Source organism: Oncorhynchus clarkii, chromosome 16 (assembly GCF_045791955.1).
Source record: "Oncorhynchus clarkii lewisi isolate Uvic-CL-2024 chromosome 16, UVic_Ocla_1.0, whole genome shotgun sequence".
In the NCBI taxonomy this organism is placed as follows: Eukaryota; Metazoa; Chordata; class Actinopteri; order Salmoniformes; family Salmonidae; genus Oncorhynchus; species Oncorhynchus clarkii.
In genome coordinates this window covers 44993973-45004677 of record NC_092162.1, presented here as the reverse complement: position 1 = coordinate 45004677, position 10705 = coordinate 44993973, and the positions used below count along the sequence as shown (strand labels likewise).

The 10705-nt window shown below is 41.8% G+C and overlaps 1 protein-coding gene across 1 annotated transcript; it reads right to left on the bottom strand.

Annotated features, from left to right (window-relative positions):
- Positions 1 to 685: 685 nt before the first annotated feature.
- Positions 686 to 7364, bottom strand: LOC139367645 (double-strand-break repair protein rad21 homolog). Its single transcript, XM_071105914.1, has 13 exons — positions 7113 to 7364; positions 6634 to 6837; positions 6255 to 6384; positions 6016 to 6115; positions 5734 to 5837; positions 5428 to 5556; positions 4152 to 4271; positions 3688 to 3917; positions 3347 to 3434; positions 3022 to 3161; positions 2793 to 2906; positions 1165 to 1242; positions 686 to 868 (listed from the first exon to the last, which is right to left on the bottom strand). Exons 2-13 carry the CDS (start codon positions 6778 to 6780, stop codon positions 686 to 688), a joined length of 1563 nt encoding a protein of 520 aa, XP_070962015.1. The 5' UTR covers positions 6781 to 6837; positions 7113 to 7364.
- Positions 7365 to 10705: the final 3341 nt, after the last annotated feature.

Here is a 10705-nt window from a genome sequence, read left to right as displayed (position 1 = left end):
TCATTAAAATCCTTGCCATTGTATCAGCATTACACATACAAGTATTAGTTCATCCTATGGTGAATTTGTACTTCTTTTAATTGAGACTTTACACATTAATTAAGGCTCTTATCATTAAATAAGATTTACTGGGTATATTTACATAGCTTTAAGAATAAAAACACAGTAACAAGTAAAAAAATAGCTAAAGTTAAAAACACTACCAAAACCACCCGTATTACTGAAATTGGTCAATCTAAAAAATCTTAGTCTGTCAGCATAATAAATAACAAACCATATTACTCAAACAAGTAAAGCACCTGAACAAAATAACAGAACATTCATAAACTTTTACTGTGTCCCAAATCAGACGATAACTCTGTCCAAATAATGTCTTGTAGGAAGCCTTGTTTTCTCATAAAGGGAATGAGCAACTAACTTGGGTTTGGACCCTGGGAGATACATTGAGGTACCATAACTATCTCAGTAGTGCTTGTAAGTGCTTTATGTCACAACCCAGTTTGGTCACTTTTATCAAAATTATATTTATTGGTGTATTCAGTTCTCAATCAGCTACCCTCCTAAGGTCCACATTTGACGAGGGTGTCAAGACCACTACAGAGTTTGTGCAGTTGTTGACAGAGCAGTGAGTCTATGAACAAGGTGTCTTCATATCAAAACCTCCTCCTCCACTACGAGTCCTACTCTACGTCTCATAGAACCTGGGTCCAGGAGTGGCCATAATGTCAGCGTAAGGCTCGCTTTGGTGCAGGTCGAGGGCCTGTTGTTTCTTCAGCACCAGAAGGCAGAAGAAGGTGGCTGCGGCCTGGGAGCGACTGTTCCTCTCACACAGAGTCTTCAGGCTGAACATGGCGTTGCTGCTCTGAATCTGTTCAGGGATGTCAGGACAACATAGAACATGAACATTTTGTCTCAGGGATAGGTCAGTTTCTGTTTTATATGAAGGATAAATGTCAGATAAGGGAAAATCCCATCCGTTTGTTATAACACAACACACAATCACAGCAATTTCATTTCCACTGATTGTCCCCTAATCCTGCCCAATCCTCTTTAATATCCCTGTCCTCAGTGACTGAGGATTTCTGGGTCAGATCGTAATCGAGCTAACAAGCTGACTAAGTGTAAGAATGGATGCCCTGCTGCATAGGGGTATCAGGTTCTTACTTTGAGGGCATTTAGTAGTTTCTGTGCTCGGCTGGTCATCCTCTTCTCTTCCAAGTCATCCTGGCTGTCCACCATAGACTGTAGTTTGAGATAGCAACACATTACAGAGTGTACCGTACGTCACACCACACTCATGATGACCGTGTGTGTTTGTATGTGTGTGTAAGTTCGCGCAAGTGTGTGTGTGTGTATATATATATATATACAGTCAGGTCCAAAAGTATTTTGACAGTGACACAATCTGCATAATTTGGGCTCTGTATGCTACCACAATGTATTTCAAAGGAAACAATCAAGACGTGCTTAAAGTGTACTTTCATCTTTAATTTAAGGGTTTTGTCAAAATTATTGTATGAACCGTGTAGGAATTACAACCATTTTAATACATAATATTCGGGTCTCAAAACTAACATAATCATAAATTAAATTGTGAATTTTAATACTTGGTTGCAAATATTTTGCAGTCAATGACTGCCTGAAGTCTAGAACCCATAGACATCACCAGATGCTGGGTTTCCTCCCTGGTGATGCTCTGCCAGGTCTTTACTGCAGCGGTCTTCAATTCCTGCTTGTTCTTGGGGCCTTTCACATTCAGTTTTGCCTTCAGCAAGTGAAATGCATGCTCAACTGGATTCAGGTCAGGCGATTAACTTGGCCATTGCAGAACATTCCAAAAAAGTATTGGGTTGCTTTCACAGTATGCTTCAGTCTTGAAGGAGTTCCCACATATACCGAGCACTTGTTGGCTGCTTTCCCTTCATTCTGCAGTCCAACTCATCCCAAACCATCTCAATTGGGTTGAGGTCAGGTGATTGTGGAGGCCAGCAAAGCACCCCCACACCTACACAACTTTTCCTCCACACTTCACGGTGGGAACCACACATGCGGAGATCATCCGTTCACCTACTCACAAAGACACTGCGGTTAGAATCAAAAATCTCAAATTTGGATTAATCAGACCAAAGGACAGATTTCCACCGGTCTAATGTCCATTGCTCGTGTTTCTTGGCCCAAGCAGGTCTCTTCTTATTGGTGTCCTTTAGTAGTGGTTTCTTTGCAGCAATTCGACCATGAAGGCCTGATTCACGCAGTCTCTGAACAGTTGATGTTGAGATGTCTGTTACTTGAACTCTGAAGCATTTATTTGGGCTGCAATTTCTGAGGCTGGTGAAGTTATCCGCTGCAGCAGAGGTAACTCTGGGTCTTCCTTTCCTGTGGAGATCCTCATGAGAGCCAGTTTCATCATAGCACTTGATGGTTTTTGCAACTGCACTTAAATAAACTTTTATAGTTCTTGAAATGTTCCGTATTGACTGACCTTCATGTAAAATTAACTTTGAGGAAGGCACACTTGCTAATGGAAATGCATTCTACCTCCTGAAGCTGGTTGAGAGAATTCCAAGCGTGTACAAAGCTGTCATCAAGACAAAGGGTGGCTATTTGAAAAATCTCAAATATAAAATATTTTGATTTGTTTCCACTTTTTTGGTTACTACAGGATTCATGATTCCATACAATGTAGAAAATAGTAAAAATAAAATAAACCTTTGAATGAGTAGGTGTTCTAAAACTTTTGACTGGTAGTGTATATGCGTGTCTGTGGGTGTATTCAAAGCATGTGAAAGCACCTGTGTGTTCCGTGGTACAGTCGATAGAGTTTCACTTTCCATTCCAGAAGGATGAACATACATGGAATCCTCAGACGGGAGCTCAGGTTGAGAGACCTCCAACCTGCTCCCATCCTGAGAGACAAGAAAAAGAGAGATCAAGGAAAGTTGTCAGACAAAGATAGACAATAGGATAACCTTGTTGAATAAAGGTTATATGAATATTTTGTGTTCATGTTGAGCTCTTTACATGTACTGCGTCCCAGAGGTATTCAGGTGGGTTGTCATTCCCATAGTGGTGCAGAGGAGTGAGCTCCACATTGTGTCCAATTCTCTCAGGATCCATGGTCTCATGCAGGACACTGAGCAAGGCGCTTGCATCTGTTTCCACTGTTTCCACTGTACAGAGACACATAAAATGTATAAACCCAAATAGGAAACATAACAGTTCCAAGGTAATGGGGTCTGGGGGCACTTTAATTCCCTCAATTTCATTTAATGTAATGGCTAGTGTAATGTTCTCAGACGATAATTTCTATAACATGGTGTTGCTCTCTGTAAATATGATCTCCTACCCTCATGTCTCTCCTCTCTCATCTCTTCAAGGTCATCTTCATTGACAACTCCATCTGTTTTCACACGGAACACATCCCTGGAATAGAGCTGCAGAGACAGAATGGGGGCAGTTGTTGAACCAAAATGCACCGCTGCTATACATCACTGGTTACAGATGTGAATTACATTTCCTCACTTAAGTGTGGAATACAATATGTATCTATTATAGGTATGAATTAGGTGGAACAACATTAAGCTGAACCTGTATTTTTTTATGGAACAGATGAGATAAACATTACAGGTAAATATGTCAACCTACATTTGACTGATGGGACAGATGTTAATTTCAGACCCTGCTTACCTGTTGCAGGTGTGGATGAATGACAGGGGCACAGAGGTGACTGAAGAGCCTGTCCACCCCACCACTCTCTTTCCATTGCATGAGTTGGCGGGTAGGCGGGGCGATGTCCAGTGGGGCAGTGAGATCTGAGTAGTCAGAGAGTTGCTCCCTGATGGCCTGGTTGGACAGCTCCTTGGCCTGGTCCACCACCAGTCTCCTTCTCCTCTTCCACTTCCTCCTCTCTAAGGTTGCTAAGGAAGCGGAAGGCAAACAGAAGGTTTAACTCCAATGGCTTATCTATGCTTCTCACACAAGTTTCCAACGCAGGTAATAAGTAACAGGATATTATGTTACTTATGGCTTTGATGTGTGATAGAGGTTGTGCCCAGTTAGATAACTGTGTGTTTGAAGGACAGTAAATGCATTTATGAGAATGGCCATGTTGGGGTGTAAAGATGTTGCGTGTCAGGCAGCTAAACAGTTACGCGTAACAGTGACAGGCTCCAGAGCGAAGCCCTCCTCCTCATTGCCCAACAGAGTTGTCTCATTCAGGACAGGGTGATCCTCCTCCATGGGTGCAGATGTAGTAGAGCTGTCTGGATGACCTGCAAGGTTTTGGAATGAAGGAAATACCATAAAGTAGACATGGACAGCATACAATGGATTAATATTATACTGTATAATGTAATAACGATGAAGCACCCCATTTTGGGAAAAGTTCCAGCACCGGAAAAATCTAATTTACTTGCTGCAAAGTTAACACCAAACTGAAAATGGCACCTGAATAATGAAAGGATAATTTTCCAGTATGCACTGCCACTTGCTGCCAGAGCACTTCAACACTTGCACAAAGTAGAACCAAAGATTTTTATAATTAAACCAAGAAAGATCACAGCCTGTCGTTTCAAGTGGATTACAAAGGAGCCATAGTGGGCAGAACAGGCAAGGAGGTGGACAGAGCCAAGCATAAGCTAGCCAGATCCTAATGGCGCGTTCTAGCCTGCATTTACATATTTACGTTGGGGAACGCCTACTCTGAAGTGCGTGTGTGCAATAATTAAATTCGTCTTTGCACTCCTAAACAACACTATTTATTACTTTGGCAAAGGGTAAAGTCTACAAAACTTAGTCCACTCTGTTCATAAAAGATTGTAGTTTTGGGAACAGAAAACTGTATTGAGATCAAATGTTTCATCGATGAGATAATTAGCAGAATGTCGGCCAAAATCCATCTCGTTCCATCTTCTCACACTGCCGGCCACTGGGCTTCCTCTCACTACCATATTTGGTAGTGAGTGGAAACACCAAGTGGATGCTTCACACTTATACATGTGGTGAAATATCTGTCTTGTTGTTCTATCTGTGGTAGAAATGTGGTCTCATACAGATGGAGACACCTTCATACCAATACCTACAGTTACACTGAATATTTAGACAGGGTTAGAAGTTTCCTAAAAAACAGAAGCAAAATAAACACAAAATTACCTTCTTGGTTAACATCCATCATAGCAGTCTCCGGCAACATATTTTGTTGTTCGGCTTCGAAAAAATCTGTCAAAACAGCATGCTCACTGGAACTGGCTAGACAGTCTACACAGGATTTGAAAAGGAATTTGAGACGTTGTCTAGGTTTGCATTTGAACATTGTTGATGTGTTCAGATGTGGAACCGATATGTTATCTTAAAGTGAAACTGCTCCTAAGAGTCCAGGTCAGGATGCAGGGTTGGGGAGTAACGGAAAACATTTAGAAAGTAATCTACCTAACCCTGTAAGGACGTCACCCAGGATGTCCAAGCCTGTGTCCTCATCGCCAAAAGCATCTCCTTGCTGGGCCAGGCTTAGGAAACTCACGTCTAACATGCCCCCTTGGTGAGACTGGGTCTCATCACCTAAAATGTTTTGATACAGAGTAAGTCAGAGAAAGTTATTGACAGCAATGTGAGTGAAGGAGAGAAACGTGGGCTATGGAGAGAAGGCAAGATAAAACTAGAGTTTTGAAAGGGAGGGTAAACTAACTTTGAGGGAGAAACAGGCAGGTACTGTGGAGTAGCAACCCTAACACTTACCAAAGTCCTCAAATGTGAGAAAGCTATTTCCAAAATCCTCTTTGAGGGTGATGTCCTCTGTTCGGCACTGATTCAATGAAAAATGGTCCACAACACCTATGGCACTAGGGTCCGAGAGAGGAGAGAACATAACAAATTACTTTTTGATACAAATACTGTGATGTGAAGCATCCACACCCCCATGATCTACTGAAACTAGCCTAAATTGAGTATTGGGTGAATATCGTTTTGCTTTGAATGTGAGCGGGTGAAATGAGGAGAGAGAAAGAAAAACAAAAGTACTTTGCATCTGGTAGCTGGGAATCAAAGTCAGTGAAATCCTCCATTAACGTGATTGCTTTAAGTGTGGCCTCCAGTGCCTCAGCAGGCATGTCAGTCTGTCCTGATGGTGACACAACAGAAATAACTGTATCATTTGATACAAGACTTCAGCTGATATATTCTTCCAATGATCAGAATAACATGGAGTTACTGTCATTAAAATGTTGACATTGACCACACAAAACGGATACCTGGCTAACCTGGTCTGAAGGCCACTTTGATTTTGACAACAGCGTCATTGCAATCAGCAAGGAGATATTTGGCTTTTCTGAAGTATATCCTCACTATTCCCAGAAGTAGGTGGCCAGAAGTTCGTAAACCGATCTTTATCTGAAAATGATTGCACACAAGCAGAGGCAGATCTAAGTTATATCAGTCATTTCATCAGTGATGTGCTCATTGTGTGGCTACCTGTATCAGATATTTTTTCACAGACATTGAGACAAAAAAAGCATTGAAGGAGACAACAAGAGTACATGATGGTGAGCTAACATCGGCCTAACAAACGTTAAAACAGTGGCAAACACATTTCATCCCATTGTTTGTACACTTTTGCGGACAGAACAAAGTTTAGCTTACCTGTGGGGAGATTATGTCTTTGATGGTGCTCTCCAAATTGCATTCAAACACATGAGTTTTGGTGATTTTCCGCTCCCAATGAGCTGCTAACCAAATTTTGGCCAGAGGCCCGCGCTTGGATGTGAAGAGCTGAGTATAGAACATCATGGTGAAAGCCTTGGTGGTCTATCACCTAACTTAACTTAGTCCTCGACCTGTTGATAACTGCGGGGGTTGTTTGATAAGAACAACAAGTTGGTTAATTTGATATGGCACAATTCACTTGTAAAGTATTTGTTTCAACAAGCATTCGACTATGAAAACGCGCCACTTTCTCGAAAGCGTCGTTGACAACGAGCTACAGCTAACTTTTTGACGTTGCTATATGGTCAGCTAGCAAATTAATTAACCAGCTAGTTACTGTAGCTGAAGAAAAAAAGTTCAATTTCTGAACAACGTTAGCCCCGTTTTCAGATAAGATACAATACCTTGATACTCACACGTTTAAGTCCAAAGTAAGCCTGTTTGACGGTGGTAACACGCTGAAAAGCTAGGTAGCGATGGCGCGAGATAACGATATTAGCCCGCTCATTCGGCACCAGCTTGGCACGCGAGTGGAGCAACCCGCCTCAAGCAAAGTGATAGCTATCAATATAGCTACAGCATGGTTCGGTGAGGTTTCAACCTCTTTATCAAACACAGTACCTGTGTGTTTTTATGCTTGATTGTATGGAGGGTGACCAGTGCCAGTTCGAAAATGCAATACTTAACCGTTAAATAGGAATGTGAAAATGATACATGCGTTTATGTTTTCATATCAGTGCGCATGATTAATGCCACAATGAAATTGTTATTCAAATTAAAACCAAATATGGCATCTGACATTCGAAATAAAAATGATAAACAGAAAATGGCAAATGGTTAAACAGAAAATAGTAAATGTAATATGGGAATGTGCTGTTTTCATTTTCATTTCCCAACTACCCAACTATTTCTCTTTTAATTTACATTTTCAAAGTGCATGCAAATTGTTCATAGAGGCTAGAACCAGGAGAGCAACACCACCATGCAGTGATACATCCTTGCCAACCCTAACCCACTCTCTCTGTGCATTGATTTTAGACTAGTGTAACTGACAGGGTTCAAACCTGGTGTACTCTACACCAGAAGAACATCTTAGCCTACTAAGCCAAAGCCTGGGCAGTTTAGCTTGGAGAGCCAATGTAAGTTGTTGGGTCTCAGGCAAAGATACTCAACACTAGGCAAAGTTACTCATCATATATGCATTCCTCCTGGTTTATTGTTCATATGATGAGTAACCTTGCCTGATACCTGAAGAGTTGCATTGGCTATAGGCTTTGGTTTAGTGGGCTAATGTGCTCTTCTGATGTGCAAGACAACCCTTATTTGAACCCTGTCAGTCATATTTGTGCCATGGCTCAGATGGGTATCTGTGAGGAGGAGGAGGTCAAAGGATGGTGAATTGTAACTGAGGTGGTTCAGTTACCACACATATATGATGAGTAGGCCTAACCTTGCCTGATACCTGAAGAGTAGCATTGGCTCCCTGAGTCAATGCCTAAGCTTCAGCTTTGCAGGGCTATGCTTTTCTGGTGCGTAGGAGACCTGGGTTAGCACCCTGTGTGTTGGTTACGCTAGTCAAATCAATGTACAGAGAGCCTGACATGGCTAAAATGTACCACCACATGGGGGTGTGGTGTTGCTCTCCTGGCTCACACCTCAAAGAAGCTATTTGCATGCACTATGAAAATGAAAATTGAAAAGAGAAAATGCTTAATTGGTTAGTGGTAAAATGACAACAGACACTTTCAAATTCTCTTTGCACATTACATTTGTGATTTTCTGTTTACCATTTGGCTTTTTACATTTACCATGTTTATTTTCTGTTTATCATTTCAAATTTTAAATGAACCATTTTCGATTTTAATTGTAATTTTGCAACTTAATTGTGGCATGAATCATGCACACTGATATGAACGGTGCTTGACTTGGGTTTAAAGAAGTGCAGGTGCTTTCTTTTTCGAAGTCGGTCCATTAGACTCTGTTCACCAAAATTCACAAATCTCATTATGCTATAGAGACCTCTAATTCACTGTTAACGGTTTATACGCATTTTCCATGACTTCTCCATGACTTTTAACCACATTTTCATGACTATTATTATAGCCTACATGAAAAAGAAAGCATTATTGACACTGGAAATCTGCTGTGTCTGATCCCATGTAGACCTGCCACCTCCTGCCACTGTGCCCTTAATCAAGGCACTTAGCCCCCCACATATAACTGCACTGTTAGTCACATCTTGTCAACATTTTTTTTGTATTTTTTTTATTTTACCTTTATTTAACCAGGTAGGCAAGTTGAGAACAAGTTCTCATTTACAATTGCGACCTGGCCAAGATAAAGCAAAGCAGTTCGACAGATACAACAACACAGAGTTACACATGGAGTAAAACAAACATACAGTCAATAATAAAGTATAAACAAGTCTATATACAATGTGAGCAAATGAGGTGAGAAGGGAGGTAAAGGCAAAAAAGGCCTTGGTGGCAAGGTAAATACAATATAGCAAGTAAAACACTGGAATGGTAGTTTTGCAATGGAAGAATGTGCAAAGTAGAAATAAAAATAATGGGGTGCAAAGGAGCAAAATAAATAAATAAATTAAATACAGTTGGGAAAGAGGTAGTTGATAGGGCTAAATTATAGGTGGGCTATGTACAGGTGCAGTAATCTGTGAGCTGCTCTGACAGTTGGTGCTTAAAGCTAGTGAGGGAGATAAGTGTTTCCAGTTTCAGAGATTTTTGTAGTTCGTTCCAGTCATTGGCAGCAGAGAACTGGAAAGAGAGGCGGCCAAAGAAATAATTGGTTTTGGGGGTGACTAGAGAGATATACCTGCTGGAGCGTGTGCTACAGGTGGGAGATGCTATGGTGACCAGCGATCTGAGATAAGGGGGGACTTTACCTAGCAGGGTCTTGTAGATGACATGGAGCCAGTGGGTTTGGCGACGAGTATGAAGCGAGGGCCAGCCAACGAGAGCGTACAGGTCGCAATGGTGGGTAGTATATGGGGCTTTGGTGACAAAACGGATTGCACTGTGATAGACTGCATCCAATTTGTTGAGTAGGGTATTGGAGGCTATTTTGTAAATTACATCGCCAAAGTCGAGGATTGGTAGGATGGTCAGTTTTACAAGGGTATGTTTGGCAGCATGAGTGAAGGATGCTTTGTTGCGAAATAGGAAGCCAATTCTAGATTTAACTTTGGATTGGAGATGTTTGATATGGGTCTGGAAGGAGAGTTTACAGTCTAACCAGACACCTAAGTATTTGTAGTTGTCCACGTATTCTAAGTCAGAGCCGTCCAGAGTAGTGATGTTGGACAGGCAGGTAGGTGCAGGTAGCGATCGGTTGAAGAGCATGCATTTAGTTTTACTTGTATTTAAGAGCAATTGGAGGCCACGGAAGGAGAGTTGTATGGCATTGAGGCTTGCCTGGAGGGTTGTTAACACAGTGTCCAAAGAAGGGCCGGAAGTATACAGAATGGTGTCGTCTGCGTAGAGGTGGATCAGAGACTCACCAGCAGCAAGAGCGACCTCATTGATGTATACAGAGAAGAGAGTCGGTCCAAGAATTGAACCCTGTGGCACCCCCATAGAGACTGCCAGAGGTCCGGACAACAGACCCTCCGATTTGACACACTGAACTCTATCAGAGAAGTAGTTGGTGAACCAGGCGAGGCAATCATTTGAGAAACCAAGGCTGTTGAGTCTGCCGATGAGGATGTGGTGATTGACAGAGTCGAAAGCCTTGGCCAGATCAATGAATACGGCTGCACAGTAATGTTTCTTATCGATGGCGGTTAAGATATCGTTTAGGACCTTGAGCGTGGCTGAGGTGCACCCATGACCAGCTCTGAAACCAGATTGCATAGCAGAGAAGGTATGGTGAGATTCAAAATGGTCGGTAATCTGTTTGTTGACTTGGCTTTCGAAGACCTTAGAAAGGCATGGTAGGATAGATATAGGTCTGTAGCAGTTTGGGTCAAGAGTGTCCCCCCCTTTGAAGAGGG